The sequence below is a fragment of the Polypterus senegalus genome, chromosome 4 (assembly GCF_016835505.1).
Source record: "Polypterus senegalus isolate Bchr_013 chromosome 4, ASM1683550v1, whole genome shotgun sequence".
In the NCBI taxonomy this organism is placed as follows: domain Eukaryota; kingdom Metazoa; phylum Chordata; class Cladistia; order Polypteriformes; family Polypteridae; genus Polypterus; species Polypterus senegalus.
The window spans coordinates 111,187,060-111,213,566 of record NC_053157.1 but is presented as its reverse complement, the minus strand read 5'-3'; the positions used below and the strand labels follow the sequence as shown (position 1 = coordinate 111,213,566).

The following is a 26,507-nucleotide window of genomic DNA, read 5'->3' as shown; positions in this document are numbered from 1 at the left end:
TTTTAACCTTGTTTAAATGGATTTTCTATTCATTGGATTTTAACTTTCAAAGTAGTCAGTCATTGTACAACCCACTATATCCTAACACAGGGTCACAAGGGTCTGCTGGAGCCAATTCCAGCCAACACAGGGCGCCAGCCCACTGCAGGGCACACACATCAAGTACACACAAGGGACAATTTAGGATTGCCAATGCACCTAATCTGCATGTCTTTGGACTGTGGGAGGAAACCCACACAGACACGGGGAGAACATGCAAACTCCACGCAAGACGGACCCTGCCACTTTCAAAGCACCTGTTTTATTGGATTACTTATTTATTGCAGATTGAACAGTGCACTTTTGAACATGGTTTTTATTTTATTCTAATAAAAGCACTGAGCACCTTTTTTGCACTTACCCCTTGCCATATGTATGTTTTGTCCTCATCTGGCAAGCTCATCCCAGTCATGACTATCGACGGTGTCGGGTTCAAGAGGCTCCCCAAAGTGGGAAGCATGGAAGAAAAAGAAAGAAAGTATGTATATGAATGTATATGAAGTATGTACTGCATATTGGCTCCTGTGGGCCCTCCACTTGCAGGAGGAATAAGGGCCTGGTGCAATGTGAACTGAGTGCCAATCAAAGACAGAGGCCATGGCAGACTGGAACCAAGACACACAAACTGAAACTTGTGAAGTTGAATTTCACGTCTCTTAAGGGGGTAGGAGCTGGAGTTTGTGGGTGAGGTGGAGAGCTCCAAGATAGATATAGTTGGGCTCATGTCCATTCATTCGCCCAAACCCCTCTAACAAGGCTGGAGTCTCCTTTACTCTGGACTTGCCCTGGAGAAAAGGTGTCAGCCAGGACTGGGCTCCTTACCAAGTCACTGCCTGGACAATGCCATGTTGGAGTTTGTCTCAGATAATGAAAGGGATTCCTCTGAGTGGAATGATTGGGAGGAACGGCCTCCCTGATCTAAACCCAACCAGTATTTTGTTTTTGGACTTCTGTGCTAGGCATGTTAAAACATAAGGTGGCTCATACATGTACTCGGTACCAGATCACCTTAGGACAAAGCTCTATGATCAAGTTCATAAACGTATCATTAAATTTGCGGGTGTATGTTTTGGATACTTGATTGAAGAGAGGGGTTAGACCTATCAACTGATCACCACCTGGTGGCGAGATGGGTCAGATGGTGGGGGAGGTGCCGGGACAGACCTGGAAAAGTTCCAAGCAAATAGGGAGCATGGACTGGTAACGTTTGGGGAACGCCCTTGTCCAGAGGACTTTAAACTCCAACCTCCGAAAGAGTTTTTCCTGCATCCTGGGGGAGCCTAGGGAAATTGAGTCTGAACGGGCCTTATTCAAAACCTCAGTCGTGGAAGTGGCTGCAAAACAGCAGCAGCCTAAAGGCCCTGTGTGCCTCTCAAGGTAGCAACCCAAGGACCCAATGTTGGAGGGCCTGAGGTGCAATCTTCAAGAAAAAAAAAAATGGGCAAAAATCCCACTACCTAGAATAGAAACACACACAGCAGGCTACAAAACGTGTGTGCATGCTGTGATATCTGCCAAACGTGGGATAACAAAGCACTTATGGTTGATTGTACCCACATCTCTGCTAAAATAACAATTTATATTTGATTTTTTTCTGTGTTTAAGGTCATGGAAAACAAAATGTAACACTTTAATAAAATTTGTCTTCGTGTTGTTGTTTAATACTTTTTCACTTCAAAAATCAACAAAGTAAGTAATTTTCTCAATCATGCCCATACTTTTGCATAACAATAGAGGTAAGCTCCATATATATATATATATTACTAGCAAAATACCCGTTCTTCGCAGCGGCTAAGTACTGACTTAAAATTTTTATTAAGAAGAAAAGTAAACCTTTTTAAACTGAGGAAAATATACCAATAATTATTTGTTAAGGGTCTCTTTGTATGCCATGCTGTCAGTTCGGCCCTCTGGTTGTAATATGACCAAGATGTGCGCTGAGCTTACTCTTGAGCATGCAACATACAGTTGGCCATGTGAAAAGCAATCTTGCCTCAAATATCACAGCTTGGATTGCTGTGGTCATAATCGGTTTGAGTTTCATGGTTTGTTTCAATTATGACAGTATTTGCAGGACTTGTGTTGAAGTGACATTCGGCATCTGTCAAGCGTTGTAAGCATACAACCGGTTTCATCGATAACTTCGCATCCAGCTTTTGAGAGTTTAAACATTCATAAACATCAAAGTGTCCACTACTCAAATCATCACCTGTGAATCTGAGATGTTTAAGAGGCATTGGCGGTTGTCCAAAGGTGTAAAATATTTGGCCATTTCAGTACACTTGAAAGCGACAACCAAACAATTCAGCGGCAGCCATCAACTCACATGCAGAACCATAGGTGAAGGGCTTAAGCATTTCACTCTTATAGTGCTCCTATGTAGTATAATTATCTCCTGTACCGTCATCAGTCCACACCTTGAACCTGTCCCAGTCATTCAATGCATAAGACACAATGTTCCCCCGGATATCAAGAGTGAGCCTGATATGGCCGTGCAATATGTAACACAGAGAATGGAAAAGGCAGGCGACATCTCCAGGCATTGAAACCACTCGGTAAGTGACAGTTCTTTGATCGATGGTGATCACCTCAATAGACATGTTAATGGGGGTACGTTGGAACAATAAAGGAAATGGGTACCTGAACAATGTAAACTAAGTCTAAAATACCTATACAATAACTATAATCGTAATAAACGAACAATAAAATAGCGGAGAAGCTGTGGATTAAATAAAAAGGCTGTAGTTATCAGCAGGGAGACATGAATACCGTGGCAAAGCAAGGAAGGGAATGAAGAGACCGGAGCGACGGACGGCCTTATATAGGCAGGCAGCCAACAACGTGGGAGGCGTGGGGATGGGGGACCCAACGCTGCCTCATATGGTGACCGAGCTGCAGGCTATGGACGTATATATGTACGTTAGGATTCAGTTATCGTTGGGAATCCGCGTACCAAATTTCTTGAAGATGGGCAAATAGGTAACCAAGACTGTTGGAAAGTTCAATATGGCGGCCAACAGTGGCATCATACCACCGAAATAAGTATGTACATCGGTTTCGGTTAGCGCAGGGAAGCCACCTACCAAATTTCGTGAAGATGGGTCATAAATATGAACGTTTAACATGGCATGACCGTTACGCGTAGAATTTCGAAATGAAACCTGCTTAACTTTTGTAAGTAACCTGTAAGGAATGAGCCTGCCAAATTTCAGCCTTCTACCTACACGGGAAGTTGGAGAATTAGTGACGAGTCAGTCAGTCAGTCAGTCAGGGCTTTGCCTTTTATTAGTACAGATATAATGTATGCATATACATGCATACAGTGGGTACGGAAAGTATTCAGACCCGCTTCAATTTCTCACTCTTTGTTATATTGTAGCCATTTGCTAAAATCATTTAATTTTTTTCCTCATTAATGTACGCACAGCACCCCATATTGACAGACAAAACAAAGAATTTTTGAAATTGTTGCAGATTTATTAAAAAAGAAAAACTGAAATATCACATGGTCCGAAGTATTCAGACCCTTTGTTGTGACACTCATATATTTAACTCAGGTGCTTTCCATTTCTTCTGATCATCCTTTAGATCACCTTCATTTGAGTCCAACTGTGTTTGATTATACTGATTGGACTTGATTAGGAAAGCCACACACTTGTCTATATAAGACCTCACAGCTCACAATGCATATCAGAGCAAATGAGAATCATGAGGTCAAAGGAACTGCTTGAAGAGCTCAGAGACAGAATTGTGGCAAGGCACAGATCTGGCTAAGCTTACAAAAAAATTTCTGCTGCACTTAAGGTTCCCAAGAGCACAGTGGCCTCCATAATCCTTAAATGGAAGACGTTTGGGACGACTAGAACCCTTCCTAGAGCTGGCCGTCTGGCCAAGCTGAGCTACCGGGGGAGAAGAGCCTTGGTGAGAGAGGTAAAGAAGAACCCAAAGATCACTTTGGCTGAGCTCCAGAGATACAGTCAGGAGATGGGAGAAAGTTGTAGAAAGTCAATCACTGCAGCCCTCCACCAGTCAGGGCTTTATGGCAGAGTGGCCTGTCGGAAGCCTCTCCTCAGTGCAAGACACATGACATCCCGCATGGAGTTTGCTAAAAGACACCTGAAGGACTTTGAGATGGTGAGAAATAAGATTCTCTGGTCTGATGAGACCAAGATAGAACTTTCTGGCCTTAATTCTAAGCAGCATGTGTGGAGACAACCAGGCACTGCTCATCACATGTCCAATACAGTCCCCACAGTGAAGCACGGCGGTGGCAGCATCATGCTTTGGGGGTGTTTATCAGCTACAGGGACAGGACGACTGGTTGCAATCGAGGGAAAGATGAATACGGCCAAGTACAGGGATATCCTGGACAAAAACCTTCTCCAGAATGCTAAGGACCTCAGACTGGGCCGAAGGTTTATCTTCCAACAAGACAATGACCCTAAACACACAGCTAAAATAACGAAGGAGTGGCTTCACAACAACTCTGTGACTGTTCTTGAATGGCCCAGCCAGAGCCCCGATTTAAACCCAATTGAACATCTTTGGAGAGACCTAAAAATGGCTGTCCACCAACGTTTACCATCCAACCTGACAGAACTGGAGAGGATCTGCAAGGAGGAATGGCAGAGGATCCCCAAATCCAGGTGTGAAAAACTTGTTGCATCTTTCCCAAGAAGATTCATGGCTGTATTAGCTCAAAAGGGGGCTTCTACTAAATACTGAGCAAAGGGTCAGTGCTTGAAACATTACATTTTACTCAATAGATTGGGGTTTTTGTGCTGCAGGTGACACATCTCTTGTCATTTGCTGCAGTTGCCCCACAGAAGTTTAGTTTCTTTTAATTTTATTTTTTTATTGTTGCTCTTCTCTTGCATTTTGTATCTGTAATAAACTAAGTACATCCATATATTTTTATACCAGCTTCTTCCAGTGCTGAGGACAATGCCTTTTCTGACAGCCCCTGGCAGGAATCCAGAGATAGTCACACTCTTTCTTTCTCTCACACACACACCTAAACCATTCACACAGGGGCCAATATAGACTGCCCAGTCAACCTAAGACACAGCAGATATTTGGCATGCTGGAGGAAAACTGGCATAACCAGAAACGGTGCTTGAAGTGGAACCAAATTAGAGGTAATTCTTGTATTTTTTTTATAGCATCACTAGCATTAGATTGAATAGTGGTGGGCGGGTGTCCTCGTGAAGTGCTACAAAACAAGCATATTCAATAGAAGAGCAGTCCCTCCTGAAATTATGACTGGCAGGGCACAGTGACATTCGATCAAACAGTGTTTAGAGGGTGGGCTGGGGGATATCTCTGTGAAACTTCAAGCACTGCAAAAAAAGTACATATGATAGAAAAGAGGGCCCTTATGGAATCAAGTGTGGTATGAAATACAGTACATTCAGTCGAAATGTGGAATTTTGCGGCATGAGTACAGCGTAAACATACTCTCCGGTATGCTTAGAAATGTTGGAGGTACTCTACGATGAAACTGGAAGAGCATTACTCAGAAAACTAACATGGGGGATAATGTGCAGCAGACAGCATCTGGGTATGGTAAATGGAGTTTGAACTGTAAAACTGTATGCCGTCACACTTCAAAGATACTATAAGCAATATGAACAAATCAAGTATAGCACTATGTGTCATTCTCAATAGAGTCAAAATGGTGATCAGAATCTGACTCAAGGTCTTCATATTCCTTATCACAAGCATTCAATGATTTCCACGACTTTACAGTACATTTTCCTTTTTTTTGAAGAAGACATCTCCCTAGTATAAACTTTAAGTCTCATTACACGTTAACCATACAATCTCCATGGTATCACTACTACACCACACCAGTTTAGTGAGTAACTGCATGTAAAACTAAGCTGTCCTGAACCAGATGTATTAAACAAATACACATTACTGGAATGGTATGAACCACAGCTATCCAATGGTAATAACCACATATTATCCTAATAAAAGAAAGCCAATAAACGTAGAAACTTATGATTTAAGACAACCGTGGTATGTAAAAGGTACCATTATTGTTTTTGATTGACTTGCAGGTTTACTCCAATGCACACAAAAAAAGTTAGACACTTACCTTTTTGTAGAAATTCCCTGAAAGAAAATATAGATTTCAATAAAAACCAATAAGACCCTCTGGAAACCCGAATGTGAAAGCAAAGTAGCCAAATCATATACCGGATGTGGACAATCAGACAGTTGCCTAAATCTTTTTTGACAAATGTTTATTTAAGCATACCTTTCTAAACTTACTTAATCCACTTTAAGGTGCCAAAAAGCATCAATCACATGGCATGCAATCTATTCTGGATAAAACTAATGTTTGATCACAGAAATGAAATCATCAGATGACTGCTTAACATAATTTGGGAAGCACTCATGCACATCTGAATCTATCAAGGGTAATGAGTTTCATTTTAAAATTTTTCCCTGCAAAAAAGTTGTTTTCCAAGGCCAGGTGCTGCACACAGCTTTTCAAGTATGTAATATTTTAAAATTCTGATGATTTTGGTAGACTACTATTAGGGGTAAAAAAACAGAACTGCTACAAAAGTAGAACAATTTTAAATAAACTGTATATTTCTTTTTACATCACCTTATAGTGGAGTGCTTTTAAGGAAATTCTCTCATTCTGCTTAATCTGTATAGCAGAGGACACTATAAATCAGTTACAGTTGAATATCCACATGGTTCATATGTCCACAATATGCTATAAATGAATATAGACGATACCCTTTTCTTAGTACTGACACATCTCCCTGCTTTTACTGATAATATAACAAAACAATTATTAATATCCTTCCTTAAACCATTGTTCCATACCTGTGAGTATTTAAATTATGGCTTACATAAAATGTATTAATATTGTGGTGCTCCATTTTAACGATTAGTATACTAGATAGATTAAAGTACATTTTAACTTATGTCACTCACATGGAAATATTTCAGCATACCTTTATTTTATTGTAGGCCTCAATGAAATTCTCAAAACCCATTTCTTGTTCCAGGTTGAGCCTTAGTGCTTCTAGTCGGCTGAAAATACTATCTTGATCACCATCACTTGCAGCATCAACATCAGAGTCATCTACAGATTGAGAATAAATATTAAATATGGAAAACTTTAATATTCTATGGTTTATACATCCATATTCTGCATAATATGTTCCAAATTTCTTAATATGCTTTAAACAGCAAGAATGCTAAATTCAGTGGTCTGAATGAATTTAACATCTCAATGTATTAAACGACCACAATTTAAAAAAAAATGTTAATTAACACTTCAAATATCCAAAGCGTTTAGTGATGCTATTATCTAATGTGTCAACAGAAATTTACAGCAATTAACAAAAAAACAGTTCAGAGAATCAATGCTTTGCAGATTACTACCTGAATGCCACTCTTCATTAAGATCACTCTCAGTGCTGAGGCGGTTATCTTCCTCTCCATCACTGACTCCATTGATGTCAGCTTCAGTACCATCAACAGCATCTGCATGATTTTTATTGAATGCAACATCATCATCTTCACTGTACTCCTCACTTGGATGTTCCTGCAGCAGTCTTTCCATTGAAGCCTGCAGTGCTGTTAAATCTTCGTCAGGTTCCTCAAACATTCTGCAAAAATAAATACATGCTAATATGGAGCTCTCAATGGGTGTTCAATACATGTTAAAGATCCACGTACAGGCAGATTGAGAATATCCAATGTTTAAAGCCACATACATACATGCATACATGGCCGGCTTTTCATCCCAGCCAATACCCCCAGATGGTGCTCTCCCTGCAGCATGGAGGTGCTCCAGATAACAGCAGGGAATCAGACAATGGTGTTTTCCTCTACAGCCCTGCTGGATACCACAGGGACCAACAGAGGATGCCGCAGGGAGGCCCAGAGAGTCATTTATGCCCTATAACCCGGATGTGCGTCTTAGTCACAGCGACAGGAGAGATGATGTACTTCTGGGGTGAAGAAAAGGACTTTTTATCTGACCTGGAAGTGATAAGGAATCATGGACTGAAGGATGGGAAACACTTCCGGGTCAGGGACTATAAAAAAAGACTCTATAGAACACCAGAACGTGGAGTGGTGGAATTATTGACTAGTGTATTGTGATTGATTATATGAGTATTGTGGAGAGGAGGGTGTTTTGTGCACTGTGTAATAATAAAAAGTCAAATAGAGCCCTAATCTGTCACAATATATATATATATATATATATATATATATATATATATATATACATATACATACACATACACACACACATACATACATAGATTTATACCTACATACATACACACACACACACAGACACACATACATCTATACTAATAAAAGGCAAAGCCCTCACTGACTCACTCACTCATCACTAATTCTCCAACTTCCCGCGTAGGTAGAAGGCTGAAATTTGGCAGGCTTATTCCTTACAGCTTACTTACAAAAGTTAAGCAGGTTTCATTTCAAAATTCTACAAGTAACGGTCATAACGGTCGATAACTGTCGACAACATCCGCCATGTTGAACTTTCTTATTCATGGCCCCATCTTCACGAAATTTGGTAGGCGGCTTCCCAGCGCTAACTGAAACCAATGTACGTACTTATTTCGGTGGTATGACGCCACTGTCGGCCGCCATATCGAACTTTTCAACAGTCTTTGTTACTTATGGGCTCATCTTCAAGAAATTTGGTACACGGGTTCCCAACGCTAACTGAATCCTACTTACGTACATATATACGTCCATAGCCTGCAGCTCGGTCACCGTGTGAGGCGGCGTTGGATCCCCCATCCCAACGCCTCCCACGTTGTTGGCTGCCTGCCTATATAAGACCGTCCGTCACTCCAGTCTCTACATTCCCTTCCTTGCTTCGCCACGGGATTCACGTCTTCCTGCTGATAACTACAGCCTTTTTATTTAATCCACGGCTTCTCCGCTGTTTTATTGTTCGTTTATTACGATTATAGTTATTGTGTAGGTATTTTAGACTTACTTTACATTGTTTAGGTACCCATTTCCTTTATCATTCCAGCCATACCCATATTAACATGTCTATCGAGATGATCACCATCGATCAAAGAACTGTCACTTACCGAGTGGTTTCCATGCCCGGAGATGGCACCTACCTTTTCCATTCTCTTTGTTACATATTGCAAGGCCATATCAGGCTCACTCTTGATATCCGGAGGAACATTGTGTCTTATGTATTAAATGACTGGGACAGGTTCAAGGTGTGGACTGATGACGGTACAGGAGATAATTATACTACACAGGAGCACTATAAGAGTGACATGCTTAAGCCCTTCATCTATGCATCTGCATGTGAGTTGATGGCTGCCGCTGAATTGTTCGTTTGTCGCTTTCAAGTGTACCGAAATGGCCAAATATTTTACACCTTTGGACAACCGCCAATGCCTCTTAAACATCTCAGATTCACAGGTGACGATTTCAGTAGTGGACACTTTAATGTTTTTGAATGTTTAAACTCTCAAAAGCTGGATGTGAAGTTATCGATGAAACTGGTTGTATACTTACAACGCTTGACAGATGCCGAATGTCTCTTCAACACAAGTCCTACAAATACGGTCATAATTGAAACAAACCATGAAACACAAACCGATTATGACAGCAGTAATCCAAGCTGTGAGATTTGAAACAAGATTGCTGTTCACATGGCCAACTGTACGTTGCATTCTCAACAGTAAGCTCAGCGCACAGCTTGGTCATATTTCAACCGGAGGGCCGAACTCACAATGTGGTATACAAAGAGATCCTTAACAAATAATTATTGGCATATTTTCCCTCAGTTTAAAAAGGTTTAATTTTCTTCTTAATAAAAATTTTAAGGCAGTACTTCGCAGGTATTTTGCTATTTTATATACACACATATATACACATACATACATACATATACAGTAATCCCTCGCTATATCGCGCTTTGACTTTCGCGGTTTCACTCTATCGCTGGATTTTAAATGTAAGCACATCTAAACATATATCACAGATTTTTCACTGGTTCGCCGCTTTCTGCGGACAATGGGTCTTTTAATTTAGGTTACATGCTTCCTCAGTTTGATTGCCCAGTTGATTTCATACAAGGGACGCTATTGGCGGATGGCTTAGAAGCTACCCAATCAGAGCATGTATTGCATATTAACTAAAACTCTTCAATGCTAAAAGATATGCTTCCTGCGCTGTGCTTGTTTGCTTCTCTCTATCTTTCTCGCTCTCTCTGCCTGACGGAGGGGGTGTGAGCAGAGGGGCTGTTTGCACAGAGGACACGGACGCTCCTCTACAAAATGCCGCTTTATCGCGGTGCTTCTGTATACTTAAAAGCATGTATTGATTTTTTGATTGTTTGCTTTTCTTTGCGGCTCTCTCTGACATTCTCTGCTCCTGACGCGCTCCTTTATGACGGCTCCTTTGAAGATAAGATATGTTTGCTTTCTTTTAATTGTGAGAAAGAACTGTCATCGCTGTCTTGTCATGGAGCACAGTTTAAACGTTTGACTAAAGGGTGTTATTTCATGTCTAGAGGGCTCTAATAATGTTAACAGGGTGGGAGAGTTTATAAGGGCTTAAAATATATAAAAATAACCACACAAACATATGGTTTCTACTTCGTGGATTTTCACCTATCGCGGGGGGGTCTGGAACGCAACCCCCGCGATCGAGGGATTACTGTATATATATATATACATATATACACATACATACATACACATACACACACTATATATATATATATATATATATATATATATATATATATATATATATATATATATATATATATATATATATATATATATATATATATATATATATATATACACACACACACACACACACATATACACATACATACATACATACATATATACAGTATATATTTATTGTGACAGATTAGGACTTTGTCGTCCCCTTGAACCCTCAGATCAGACGCCAGACACCGGATAAATGTCCAAATAATGGATTTATTATAATAATAATGTGCACAAACATCCCTTCTCTCTACAATACTCATATAAATCTCCAATACACAATAAATTAATAATCAATCACTATCCTCATCTCCCAGACAAGTTGCCACCCTTCCACCCAGCTCAGCTCGTTGTCTGGGAGTTCCCAGAGTCCTTTTATATTTTCTGACCCAGAAGTGTTTCCCATTCTTCAGTCCATGATTCCTCATCACTTTCGGGTCAGATAAAAAGTCCTTTTCTTCAACCCGGAAGCACGTCATTCCTCTTGTCCATGTGACTTGGACGTACTTAAGGGGTGTAGGGCAAATAGTTGTTGCTCCTCCCTGCTGTGCCTTCTAGCGGCCCCTGTGGTATCCAGCAGGGCTGTGGATAAAAACTCCATTGTCCATAATTACCTGCTGGCATTCGGGGTACCTCCATGCTGCAGGGAGAGCTCCACCTGGTGGCCTGGGGGTATACACATACACATATACATATCTATACTAATAAAAGGCAAAGCCCTCACGGACTCGCTCACTCACTCATCACTATTTCTCCAACTTCCCGTGTAGGTGGAAGGCTGAAATTTGGCAGGCTCATTCGTTACAGCTTACTTACAAAATTTAGGCAGGTTTCATTTCGAAATTCTACGCGTAACAGTCATAACTGGAACCTACTTTCGTCCATATACTGTATATGGCCATAGCCTGCAGCTCAGTCGCCATGTGAGGCGGAGTTGCATCTCGCATCATCATGTCTCCCACGTAATTGAGTGCCTGCCCATGTAAGGTAAATATTTGCGGGTGAAGGACTGTGCTTAGCATATTCATAAGTGTAGCTACTGCGGAAACCCTCCCTCAGCGAAAGTGTGAGAGAAACTTAAGTGCCGGGTTTAAGCTAAAATTAAATAAAGCCGTGGACATCGCAAGATCGCACGAGATATTTGCGAGATACAAGTTTAATGAGAATATGCAGGGTATAAAGCCTCAATGCTAAAGACCTGGCGAAGTCATGGAGAACATGGAAGGACGAGTTCACATTATACACAGAACTTGCAATGCCAGAGGCAGAGGAAAACACTAAGGTCAAATAATTCTGTTATCTTATTGGAGAGAGTGGTAGAGAATTGTGGCAGGCGCTGACCGGTGATGTAAGAGTTGATGAGTTAACCATGAAACTTGAGTGGTAGGCCATCAGGGCCTGCAAGGCCTTCTCTGCTGGCCTAAAAAAATACAGTATGTGAATCACAAACTGATGTTAATTATATTTTGTCCATGAATACTTATTAAATAATTCCAAATAGTCTGTCCGCATCCTTTCATAGCTTTTCCGATGGGTGTGCTGCTTCCAGACGTGTATTTTCGTATTAAAGCATTTATCCAATCACATTTCAGCCATCATTTGTTGCCAGGCACAGAGGCCTTCACAATCCATTCTGCAGACCCTCTAACAAAGAATAAATGTCGATTAAACTGTTGCTTCAACCAATCAGATTTTGAGTTGGTGTCAGTAGGACCCTCTTGCAGGCGTACGGCAACGTCACCGTATTCAGACCCATTGATTAGATAGAAGCCGATATGAGGAACTAACGCACCGCAGGCGCTCCGAGATCAAGAACCTCGCACGCACTACCGCCAACTCCATGGCAGGATTCTCGACAATATTATTTGCCAGACACAGACCAGATTTCAAGACCACGAAAAAATTATGTTTGTCACGCTCCTCAACCCCCAGAAGTTTCGGGAATACAAGAAAAATTTCCCACATGCAGCCTTCTCCAGTTTAACACAGAGCCACAGAGGACTTTTTGATCTGCTAAAAACAGAACTGACTGTAATGTATGCCATGGATGATTTTACAGGAAAATCTCCCACTGCTCTCCTTGACTTCCTTCATTAGAAAAATCTGAATGAGAGCATGGGGCAGCTGTACACATTGGTATATTTGGTGGTGACCATTCCCGTGTCCACTGCTTCTGTAGAGCGGACATTTTCAGCCCTAAAGCGAATTAAAACTTATGCCAGAAATACGACAGGGCGGGTTCGACTTTCAGCATTAGCTTCGATGGCGATAGAAAGGGACTTTTTGATGGAACTGAAGCGCACGAATAATCTGTACGACAGAGTAATTGAACTGTTTTTGAGGAAAGAGAGGAGGATGGATTTTGTTTACAAATAATCCTAATTTTTGGTGAGTAAAATGTTGCGATTATCCTAAATAATATTGCAATTTTATGAGCTATTATTAATGTTTTTTATGTGTGTCGTGGCTGTTGCTGCAGTAGAAAGGAACTTGTTCACCCCTGGTTTGTCTATTCAATAAAGGCATTTATTGTGGCTGCAGGAATTATCTGCGATGCAGCGGCTCTTTATACTGTATTTCTGCATATTAAGATGGTTTTTATAACAATAAATTAGTTTTTGAGGGGCGGGTTGATTCAGACGGAGCACTACTGAAGGCCTAGGTGTGAAATGCACGGTGCGCCACTGGAGAGGATTCGTAAATTTGATGAACATTACAACCCGAAAATAAATGAAACTTTAGAGAGGTTCAGATTATACTTCTCCCAGTGCGTCTCTCTAAATGCTCCGTGCTGGCACATTATCATAATGGCAATTTGCATCAACGTCTGGTTATCCAAATGTAATTAGAGCAGTTAGCTGCATACACATTGCTATTACAATGGTGCCAGACAAATTACATCAGCCAGGGATGAATTACCAATAGAATGAGCTGGCATTACATCATTTATAGCAGGAGAGCCTATAAAAATTGCAGCTCTGCATGGACACAGGTGCTTTTTCCAATAAGTGCAGCAAAAGACAAGTAGTCCTTTTAAGGATAGCGAGTCACCTCTAGAAGCCACGTAAAGAGCAGAGAATCAATCTGTTATGGTGCTCAGAGCCAATGCTACACTAAAAAGACACCTTCAGAATATGTGAATTTCCCCTTGGGATTAATAAATTATCTGTCAGAGAATGAATTTGTTTATGTAAACAGAAAGCACTCTATTAATGTGCTGCTCTATATTCCACAGAAAGTGTGCCGCATTGTGCAAGCATGTAGCAGACTGCGTAATGTAGCACACAATTGTGGCTTACTTATACCTGAAGAGATGAGGTACAATTAACATGACCCACCAAATTATCAGCCAAACAGGACAGTGTTACAACTTCATTTGAATGTAATTAGCAGAATGTAAAAACAGGTAATCAGATACAGTATTTACTTTTTAACAATTTCATTTAATTTGTGGCCAATATCACATAGTACAGCCCTCATATTCATGCTGGTGCTAGGTTATTTTACAGCCTAGGCCAAGCTTATTAGTACGGTAACCGACTGTTCAGTAGCTAACCCGTGCAGCTGGGATTTCCTCCCCTAATGATCAGCACCCTAGGCGAATGCTTAATTAGCCTTAATGGTGGCACTGGCCCTACTTATATTCCTTAGTTCATTGGCCCCATCTCTTACAGCATCCACTATTGATTTTGTGACTCCAGAAGAGCATCCATCTGTACACAGCAAGTTTTCCGAAGCAGTGGTGTATGAGTAGCCAATGCCTGAGATGTGCTGGGTTCAGCAGCACCACCACCACCTGGAGTCGTGTCCTCAGCACAGGGGTCAGCTTTTGTAATATTGCTTGAAACAAAATAGATGGCAGGCTAACACTCACCTTCACGTTGACTTTGATATCTGAAGACTTCTTTTATATTTTGGCTACTGTGCAACTTTCTGAACTTGAGCTTTCCAGTGTCTCCACCACACTGCATCACGTCAATTTCCTTTTGCTGCTTATACCACTGCTTAAGCCAACAAATAGTAAGTTTTTCTTTGCCTCCACTTCGTTTTTGCTGAATTTCTTCTTTTTTCCACATGCTTTGCCATTGTCTTTTGACAAAATACTGAACGGAAGGGGCTATTTATATTGAAATGCATATTGAAATATGAGGAATTCGTGGAGGAGTCAAGATGGGGCTGTAGGTGCATGCATGTGCATTACATTTCACATTGATTGGGATTTATAAACGGAACATACGCACAGTTTTATGCATCTGATTTTTTTTGTGCGTACGTAAATTTCCAGTTTTGTCTGTATGCCATGTTTTACTGGGAATTCTATGCACAGCATTATACATGAGGTCCAAGATCATAACAGCAAAGTGATATTGAAAGAAAAGGTGTGAGAGAATATCTTTCAGAAAGACACAAAAAGAAATTATTAGGACCAAAAGCAGGGCGGCACGGTGGCACAGAGGGTAGCGCTGCTGCCTCGTAGTTAGGAGACCTGGGTTCGCTTCCCAGGTCCTCCCTGTGTGGAGTTTGCATGTTCTGCCCGTGTCTCCTCCGGGTACTCCGGATTCCTCCCACAGTCCAAAGACATGCTGGTTAGGTGCATTGGCGATCCTAAATTGTCCCTAGTGTGTGCTTGGTGTGTATGTGCGTGTGTGCGCGCCCTGCGGTGGGCTGGCGCCCTGCCCGGGGTTTGTTTCCTGCCTTGCACCCTGTGTTGGCTGGGATTGGCTCCAGCAGACCCCCCGTGACTCTGTAGTTAGGATATAGCGGGTTGGAGGATGGATGGAACAAAGCAGAACTGCTCAAAATATTTTGAATACTCGGTTCTCTCCATTTGGTCATTTAGGGGCCTAAATAACACAGCAAAAGCCCATGACTCACGTATAGATTTAAAGGGTTTTACTTACTTAGGGATGGACCAGAAGGAGAATTCCAGGAAAAAGTCGAGATGGAGGAGAGTGCATATTTAATCGATAAATATTCAACATACTTGCTATATTACAAGAAACCACCAGGTCTGTAACAAGGACACTGACAGATCACCATTTAATCTATGACCATACTATTCTGTCTCCAGTGTTCCAAGATCTAAGTGGATTCCTCTGCCATATGTGGATGCTCAGATTACCTTGATGATCATTATTCTTGATCCAAATAATTGTCAAGAGGTCCAGTCTGGTAAAACTATGGTTCTTTTTCCATTTGATATATGGAACCTTTAAACCCTTTGCCATTTTTTAAATGTCTGCATATGCTTTTCTTCAAGTACTTCAATGCTTGTCGACATTCAAAAAAATGTGCAATGTTAACTGGAAAATCAAAACTGACTCTTCTGTGGGCAATTGTGGGAATGTGAATGAGTATGTTCTGTGACAGATTAATAGCCCACTCAGTGCAGATTTCTTCCCCGAGTTACAGTATTGCTAAGACAGGCTTCAACTCTCCCAATTGGGCTTGACAATGAATAGACAGATGAGATCCCAATCACCTGGATAAACAGTGAAACAATCACAAAAACAAATATCACATTTTTCTGAAATACTTACGTATCTTCAAAACTGATGTTCCTTTCATCTTTATTTGGTTCATCTTCCAAATCTTCTATTTCAAGATTATCCTCTGGCATATCTTCTGGTGGGTTTGGATCTACTACAAAAGTTCTAAAAAGCTTGTTCAGATCAGGAAGAGAGCAAGTGCGAAGCATCTGGGGGAAAAAAATATCAGGAAAGAAAATTTGTATTTATAAACCAAGACAATGTGCAAACAATTGCATAAAAATATTAAAAACTACCCAGATTATTTAGACCAGGAGATTATGAAACTCTGGCTAAGAATATACAGGTGCATCTCAATAAATTAGAATATTATCAAAAAGTTCATTTCAGTAATTCAATTCAAAAAGTGAAACATGTTATATAGATTCATTACACACAGAGTGATAGATTTCAAACGTTTATTTCTTTTCATTTTGCTGATTATGACTTATAGCTAATGAAACGAAAATTAGAATATTGTGAAAAAGTTCAATAGGTAGACTCATGGTGTCACACTCCACTCAGCTAATTAATGAAAAAACCTGCAAAGGCGTCCTGAGCCTTTAAATGGTCTCTCAGTCTGGTTCAGTAAGCTACACAATCGTGGGGGAAAACTGCTGACTTGGAGGGTAAGCCACACAAGGTCATTTCTGAAGAAGCTGGCTGTTCACAGAGTGCTGTACCCAAGCATATTAATGGAAAGTTAAGTGGAAGGAAAAAATGTGGCAGAAAAAGGTGTAAAAGCAAAAGGGGTAACCATAGTCTTGAGACGATTGTGAAGCACAGCCCATTCAAGAATTTGGGAGAGATTCACAAGGAGTGGACTGCGGCAGGAGTCAGTGCTTCAAGGGGCACCGCACACAGACGTATCCAGGACATAGGCTACAACTGTCGTGTTCCTTGTGTCAGGCCACTCCAGAAACAGAGACAATGTCAGAAGGGTCTTACCTGGGCTAAGGAGAAAATGGACTGGACTATTGCTCAGTGGTCTCAAGTCCTCTTTTCAGAGGAAAGTAAATTTTGCATTTCATTTGGAAATCAAAGTCCCAGAGTCTGCAGAATGAGTGGAGAGGAACAGAATCCAAGTTGCTTGAGGTGCAGTTACCACAGTTTGAAGTTTCCACAGTCAGTGATGATTTGGGGAGCCATGTCATCTGCTGGTGTTGATCCACTATGTTTTATCAAGTCCAACATCAGATCAGCCATCTACCAGGAAATTTTAGAGCACTTCATGCTTCCCTCTGCTGACAAGCTGCCAAAAGTACCAATACCTGGTTTAATGACCATGGTGTCACTGTGCTTGATTGGCCAGCAAACTCACCTGACCTAAACCCCATACAAAATCTATGGGGTATTGTTAACAAAGATGAGAGATGCCAAACCCAACAATGCAGATGAGGTGAAGGCTACTATCAAAGCATCCTGGGCTTCCATAACACCTTAGCAGTGCCACAGGCTATTCACCTCCATGCCACACCACATTTATGCAGTACAGTACATCCCCCAAAATTCACAGGGGTTACGTTCCTAGAGCACCCGTGAATTGTATAAAAAAAAAACGCAACTCTTGGATGTGGTTAAAAAATACCTTTTAAACACCTATTTTTATAGTTTCAACCCTAAATACATTATGCCCCCAAAGCACTTTAATTTCGTTGCAAACTCAGCTTAATACATTAACTAAAAAATTACCTTAATACATTACCTAAAAACAATGTACAGTGATCCCTCGTTATATTGCGCTTCGACTTTCGCGGCTTCACTCCATCGCGGATTTTAAATGTAAGCATATCTAAATATATATCACAGATTTTTCGCTGGTTCGTGGATTTCTGCGGACAATGGGTCTTTCAATTTATGTTACATGCTTCCTCAGTTTGTTTGCCCAGTTGATTTCAACAAGGGACGCTATTGGCGGATGGCTGAGAAGCTACCCAATCAGAGCACGTATTACATATTAAATAAAACTCCTCAATGATATACGATATGCTTCGCACACTTAAAAGCTCTAACAGCCTGTATTGATTTTTCATTGTTTGCTTTTCTCTGTCTCTCACTCTCCGAGAAATACAGGCAGATACTTATCCATCATGCAATACCATTAGGGAGACGTATGATTGGCCCCATTATCTGCTCCTGACGGAGGGGGTGTGAGCAGAGGGGCTGTTTGCACAGTGGCTGTTTGCTTAGAAGATACGGACGCTACCTTAGGCTACAGTAGGCTACCTTCACATTGATCCCTTCATTGCGCTGGTTTATCACGGTGCTTGCATACTTAAAAGCAGAACAGCCCTATTGATTTTTGATTGTTTACTTTACTCTCTCTCTCTAACATTCTCCGTTCCTGACACGCACCTTGAAGAGGAAGATATGTTTGCATTCTTTTAATTGTGAGAAAGAACTGTCATCTGTCTTGTCATGGAGCACATTTTAAACTTTTGACTAAAGGGTGTTATTTCATGTCTAGAGGGCTCTAATAATGTTAAAAAACATATTTAGAAGGTCATAAACAGGTTTTCAATGCTCTAACTGCTGAAAATATTAGATTTATAAATAAAGAATCTTACTTCTTGGAAATTCATTTATCTGTCTGGAGCGGATCAACCGCTATAAACGAGGGTTTACTATATAACTGTGCGGAGAATATATATATATATATATATATATATATATATATATATATATATATATATATATATATATATATATATATATATATAAAAAAAACAGTGTGGGAGAGTTTCTAAGGGCTTAAAATATATAAAAAACCATAAAAACATATGGTTTCTACTTCACGGATTTTCACCTATCGCGGGGGGTTCTGGAACGCTACCCCCGCGATTGAGGAGGGATTACTGTAAAGGTAAACCCATATACTGTACAGTACTGTATACTGTTATATCTCCCGCGGTGCTAGAATGTAAAATACCGATGTTACCACTTTACGTACTGTAATTCATGCAAGCGTGTTTCTTTGGTATGCGCTGTAGTTTTCTTTGTTATAAGTAGAGCAAATACATAATAAATTAATTTAATTAAAATACAGTAAAATGTACGGGTACTCATCAATGATAAATGATACTGATGATGATGATGATGAAGTAGCTGTGCAGTACAATGCAAAGGATTTAAAACTCCTCGGGTGGCGCCTCTTCTTCAGGTACTTCAAGAGTCGTCGTATTTTTGTATGTGTCTTCTTCTGGTGGGGTTTCGTGCTGGCTTTATTTGTATAGGTTTCAGGAACATTGTGATAGGAAGTTGCTACATTGTCTCCTATAGCGAACTGCTGGTACAATTTCTGTGTTTTCTCACGGATGATGTTACCATCCAAGGGGATGTTCTTCCTGCAGTCGGTGATCCACAGTGCCAAGGCAGATTCCATCCTGACAATATTTGTATTCCTTACGGTTGATACATTTTTGGCACTATCACAGAAATGGTACTCCAGATCACTGCTTTGTTCTTTTTATGTAGCATACAGTGCTTTCATTAATGCCATAGTGGCGTGCTACTGCAGCACAACTTTTTAGTTCCCGGAGCAAATCCAGTAGTTCAACCTTCTCCTGGAGTGTTTTGAACTTCTTCTGATGTTTAGGCTCAGTTCCAGAAGCCTTAGAAGGTGCAGGGCGATTCGACTACATGGAGACGTGTCACATGGCAGCAATCAATCAGCAGCAAGGAGAAATGAATAACGCTCTCGGATTGGCTACTTTCACCATCCCAATCCGCATCTCCCCCGGCGGTTACTTCCTGTTCTCTCTACAGCAAAGTATTGCCACGAAAAAAAACAAAAAATTGCGACGGTATTTGTGCTTTCCGCTGACAATTATTAGTTAGGTTCTAAGAAAAAATCTGTGAACGACCGAGTCCGTGAACCCTGAACCGCAACTTCGTGGGGGTCTACTGTAATTCATGCAAAAGGAGCCCAAACATTTCTGTATTAAAAATCATTGTAATATTCTAATTTCTGAGATACTGAAGTTTGAGCTTCATTACCTGTAAACTATAATTAGCAAAATGAAAACAAATAAACTCTTGAAATATATCATTCTTTGTGTAACGAATCTACAGTAACTCAGAAAAGTGAGTACACTCCTCACATTTTTGTAAATATTTTATTATATCTTTTCGTGGGACAACACTGAAGATTTAACATTTTGAAACAATGTAAAGTAGTCAGTGTACAGCTTGTATAACTGTGTAAATTTGCTGTCCCCTCAAAATAACTCAGCACACAGCAATTTATGTCTAAACCGCTGGCAACAACAGTGAGTACACCCCTAAGTGAAAAATGTCCAAATTGTGTCCAATTAGCCATTTTCCCTCCCCGATGTCATGTGACTCGTTAGTGTTACAAGGTCTGAGGTGTGAATAGGGAGCAGGTGTGTTAAATTTGGTGTTATCGCTCTCACACTCTCTCATACTCATCACTGGAAGTTCAACATGGCATCTCATGGCAAAAAACTCTCTGAGAATCTGAAAAAAGTAACTGTTGCTCTACATAAAGATGGCCTAGGCTATAAGATTGCCAACACCCTGAAAATGACCTGCAGCACGGTGACAAAGACCATACAGTGCTTTAAAAGGAAAAGTTCCACTCAGAACAGGCCTCGCCATGGTCGACCAAAGAAGTTGAGTGTACATGTTCGGCATCATATCCAAAGGTTGTCTTTTGAAAATAGATGTACGAGTGCTGCCAGCATTGCTGCAGAGGTTGAAGGGGTGGGGGGTCAGCCTGTCAGTGCTCAGACCATATGCCGCACACTGCATCAAATTGGTTTGCATGGCTGTTGTCCCAGAAGGAAGCCTCCTCTAAAGATGATGCACAAGAAAGCCCGCAGTTTGCTGAAGACAAGCAGACTAAGGACATGGATTACTGGAACCATGTTCTGCGGTCTGATGAGACCAAGATAAACTTATTTGGTTCAGATGGTGTCAAGCACGTGTGGCGGCAATCAGGTGAGGAGTACAAAGACAAGTGTGTCTTGCCTACAAAGTCAAGCATGGTGGTGGGAGTGTCATGGTTTGGGGCTGTGTGAGTGTTGCTAGAGCTGGGAAGCTACAGTTCATTGAGGGAACCATGAATGCCAACATGTAGTGTGATACACTGAAGCAGAGCATGATCCCCTCCCTTCAGAAACTGGGCTGCAGGGCAGTATTCCAACATAACGACCCCTAAAGAAACTGAGGGTAAAGGTGCTGGATTGGCCAAGCATGTCTCCAGACCTAAACCCTATTGAGCATCTGTGGGGCATCCTCAAACGGAAGGTGGAGGAGTGCAAGATCTCTAACATCCACCAGCTCTGTGATGTAATCATGGAGGAGTAGAAGAGGATTCCAGTGGCAATCTGTGAAGCTCTAGTGAACTCAATGCCCAACAGAGTTATGGCAGTGCTGGAAAATAATGGTGGCCACACAAAATATTGACACTTTGGGTACAATTTTGACATTTTTCACTTAGGGGTGTACTCACTTTTGTTGCCAGCAGTTTAGACATTAATGGCTGTGTACCGAGTTATTTTGAGGGGACAGCAAATTTACACGGTTATACAAGCTGTACATTGACTACTTTACATTGTATCAAAGTGTCATATCTTCAGTGTTGTCACATGAAAAGTTATAATAAAATGTTTACAAAAATGTGAGGGGTGTACTCACGTTTGTGAAATACTGTATATAATATAGGAGTTTCACTTTTTTAATCGAATTACTGAAATAAATTAACGTTTTGATGATATTATAATTTATTGAGATGCACCTATATGTAGCTCAAAGTGCTTTACAAGATGACAAAAACAAGGTTAAAGAAAAAAAGACAAGACATACATTTTATATTTATATATATATATATATATATATATATATTTTTAATCAGAGTATAGCATAAAGTCAATGAAACTTATGGGATATTAATCTGGTCAGTTAAGTAGCAGAGGGGGTTGTTAATCAGTTTCAGCTCCTGTGGTGTTAATGAAATTAACAACAGATGCACTAGAGGGGCAACAATGAGATGACCCCCAAAACAGGAATGGTTTAACAGGTGGAGGCCACTGACATTTTTCCCTCCTCATCTTTTCTGTTTCTTCACTAGTTTTGCATTTGGCTACAGTCCGTGTCACTACTGGTAGCATGAGGCGATACCTGGACCCTACAGAGGTTGCACAGGTAGTCCAACTTCTCCAGGATGGCACATCAATACGTGTCATTGCCAGAAGGTTTGCTGTGTCTCCCTGCACAGTTTCAAGGGCATGGAGGAGATTCTAGGAGACAAGCAGTTACTCTAGGAGAGCTGGAGAGGGCCATAGAAGGTCCATAACCCATCAGCAGGACCAGTATCTGCTCCTTTGGGCAAGGAAGAACAGGATGAGCACTGCCAGAGCCCTACAAAATGACCTCCAGCAGGCCACTGGTGTGAATGTCTCTGACCAAACAACCATAAAGACTTCATGAGGGTGACCCAAGGGCCCCATGTCCTCTAATGGGCCCTGCGCTCACTGCCCAGTAGCATGCAACTCGATTGGCATTCGCCATAGAATACCAGAATTGGCAGATGCACCACTGGTGCCCTGTGCTTTTTACAGATGAGAGCCTGTAACATCATTCAGCATGAGCAGTTTGGTGGTGGGTTAATGACTGTCTGGGGAGGCATATCCATGGAGGGTCACACAGACCGCTACAGGCTTGACAAAGGCACCTTGGCTGCCATTAGGTATCAGGATGAAATCCTTGGACCCATTGTCAGACCCTATGCTGGTACAGTGGCTCCTGGTGCACGACAATTCCTGGCCTCATGTGGTGAGAGTATGCAGGCAGTTCCTGGAGGATGAAGGAATTGATACCATTGACTGGCCACCACACTTTCCTGACCTAAATCCAATAGAACACCTCTGGGACATTATGTTTTGGTCCATCCAATGCCACCAGGTTGCACCTCAGACTGTCCAGGAGCTAAGTGATGCCCTGGTCCAGATCTGGGAGGAGATCCCCCACAACACCATCTGTCATCTCATTAGAAGCATGCACCGATGTTGTCAGGCATGTGTACAAGAACACAGGGTCCATACAAAGTGCTGCGTACAATTTTGAGTTGCTGCAATTAAACTAGCCTGCCACATAATTTCTTCACTCTGATTTTTGGGGCGTCTTTGAATTCTGATGTGTTTTCAAAGTGTTCCTTTAATTTTTTTGAGCAGTTTATATATATATATATATATACACTGTGTGCACAATTATTAGGCAAGTTGTATTTTTGAGGATTAATTTTAATATGGAACAAACACAGTGCTATCAGTCAATCCAAAATGTTAATAAACCTGAAACCTGAATGTTTCACAACGGAAATGTGAGTGTGAACATCATCAGGGGAATACATATGTAGCACAATTATTAGGCAACTATTAGTGTGCAGATTTATTATGCAACTAAAGGAAAAATGAAAATTTTCCCATCTCACTTGTTTATTTTCATCTGTTATAGTGAGAATAATAAACAAACACCTCAAAATTTACAAATAAACATCTCTGACATTTCAAAAAAATAAATCAATCAATCAATGACCAATATAGCCACCCTTCTTTCCAATAACAGTCATAAGCCTTTCCATTCATGGAGTCTGTCAGTTTCTTGATCTGTTGACGATCAGCTTTTGTGGAGCAGTGACTACAGCCTCCCAGACACTCTTCAGAGAGGTGTATTGTTTTTCTCCCCGTAAATCTAGCGTTTAAGAAGTGCCCACAAGTTCTCGATAGGGTTTAGGTCAGATGAGGAAGGGGGGCCATGTCATTATTCCTTCATCTTTAAGGCCTTTACTGGCTGGCCACGCAGTGGAGAACTTCGATGCAAGTGATGGAGCATTGGCCTGCATAAAAATCATGGTCTTTTTCCTGTATCACTGTTTGAAGAAAGTGTCTTCGAAAAACTGGCAGTAGGTTTGGGAGTTGATTTTGAGTTCATCTTCAATGCAAAAGGTCCAACAAGCTCATCTTTAAAAATACCAGCTCATACCAGTACCCCACCTCCACGTTGGAGTGGAGCTCTGTGCCCATTACTGATCCACAGGTCCATCCATCTGGTCCATCAAGAGTCACTCTCATCTCATCGGTCCATAAAACCTTTGAAAAAAATCTGTCTTCAGATATTTCTTGGCCCAGTTTTGACGTTTCAACTTATGTTTCTTGTTCAGTGGTGGTTGGGTTTCAGCCCTCCTTACCTTGGCCATGTCTTTGAGCACTGAACACCTTGTACTTCTGGGCACTCCAGGTAGGTTGCAGCTCTGGAATATGAAAGTACTGGAGGATAATGGGTTCCTGGTAGCTTCACGTTTGATTCTTCTCAAATCTTTGGCAGCTAATTTGCGTCTTTTGTTCTCAACACGTTTCTTGCGACCCTGTTGACTATTTGCAACAAAATGTTTGATGGTTCTGTGATCACACACCAATATCTTAGCAATTCCAAAAGTGCTGCATCCCTCTGAAAGACTTTTTACAATTTTTGACTTTTCAGAGTCAGTTAAATCTCTTTTTTGGCCCATTTTGCCTGAGGAAAACTAGCTGCCTAATAATTCTGCACACCTTGATATAGGGTGTTGATCTCCTTAGGCCACACCCTCCCTCATTACACAAATACACATCACCTGACGTGCTTAAATCCAATAAGCATTCAAGTTAATACAGCTTGGAGTTGGAATATACGCATTAAAAATGATGATATGATCAAAATACTCACTTGCCTAATAATTGTGCACACAGTGTATTATAATTATGTAATTACTAGCAAAATACCCGCGCTTCGCAGCGGCGAAGTACTGCCTTAAAATTTGTATTAAGAAGAAAATTAAACCTTTTTAAACTGAGGGAAAATATACCAATAATTATTTGTTAAGGATCTCTTTGTATACCACATTGTCATTTCAGCCCTCCGGTAAGGAATGAGCCTGCCAAATTTCAGCCTTCTACCTACACGGGAAGTTGGAGAATTAGTGACGTTGGACAGTGGCATCATACAACCGAAATAAGTATTTACATCGGTTTCGGTTAGTGCAGGGAAGCTGCCTACCAAATTTCGTGAAGATGGGGCCATAAGTAAGAAAGTTCAAAATGGCGGACGTTGTCGACCGTTACGCGTAGAATTTCGAAACAAAACCTGGTTAACTTTTGTAAGTAAGCTGTAAGGAATGAGCGTGCCAAATTTCAGCCTTCTACCTACACGGGAAGTTGGAGAATTAGTGATGAGTGAGTGAGTGCTTTGCCTTTTATTAGTATAGATATATGTAGATATATACAGTAATTAGTAGAAGGATAATATTCTTATATACAACATCATAATGCAAGTTTCTAAAGATGAGTCAGGTGATGACATCAGATGGCCAAGAGGACAGAAAGAAAAAAACGAAACAAAATCTGCAAGAGGTTCCAAGGCCAAAAGACCACCTAGCCCTCACTGGGCATTCTACCTAACATAAATGTTTTTAAGTTATTCCAGGACAAGTTGAGTAACTACTGTTCTACACTATTATACAAATGTTGCATATATTTTATCAGAAATTAACTTAAGGAAAAATACATAACTTTTTAAACTGTCTGTCTTTTAGCAGCCCTAGCATTGCTTTCCACGGTCAGTGACTGTTTGGGTCTAATACACAATAGTCTAGGAGACCTAATGCTCTTGTACACTTTCATTATGTTTAGGGTCAGGGTCAGAAACTGCTACATATAAATGTACAAAAATAAAATGTACCCTCAGTTCAAAAACAAGTTACAATAGCAGCAGCAATCAAGTAATTGATTCTTTGTATTTGGTATCCAGGTCTACTTATAAAAATGTAAGCAAATGATTATAAATATCTATTTCTTTAATATTGTACAATTACAAAAGACAATTATGAAATGTGACTGTTACCAGTTTACAGGCAACATCCTACCTTCCATTTTTTTAAATTATTCATGCTTTTGTACCATTTAGCAGCAAAGTGAAATTTACTAACCCAAGGAATAAACAGTCATTTTAACCAAGCATGAAAAAATAGCTAATCATGTGCTTTATTAGCAATATAAAAAACAGTAGATGACAATAGTGCCAAAAATCACTTATTACTGTATTCTGTATTGTCAAATAGATAGTGTCAGATGCCCTTACATCTTTTCTGAAGTAGAATAAG

General features: G+C 40.7%; 1 protein-coding gene across 5 annotated transcripts in view; it reads right to left on the bottom strand.

Moving 5' to 3' along the window:
- Positions 1–26,507, bottom strand: part of nek1 (NIMA-related kinase 1) — a 225,527-nt gene that overhangs the window by 44,054 nt on the left and 154,966 nt on the right. For all 5 annotated transcript variants that reach the window (XM_039751159.1, XM_039751160.1, XM_039751162.1 and 2 more), the window contains 3 exons: positions 16,364–16,521; positions 7,450–7,676; positions 7,017–7,147 (listed from right to left, as the gene is read on the bottom strand). In XM_039751159.1, the coding sequence (XP_039607093.1) occupies positions 7,017–7,147; positions 7,450–7,676; positions 16,364–16,521 (516 nt within the window). The remainder of the gene's footprint in view (positions 1–7,016; positions 7,148–7,449; positions 7,677–16,363; positions 16,522–26,507) is intronic.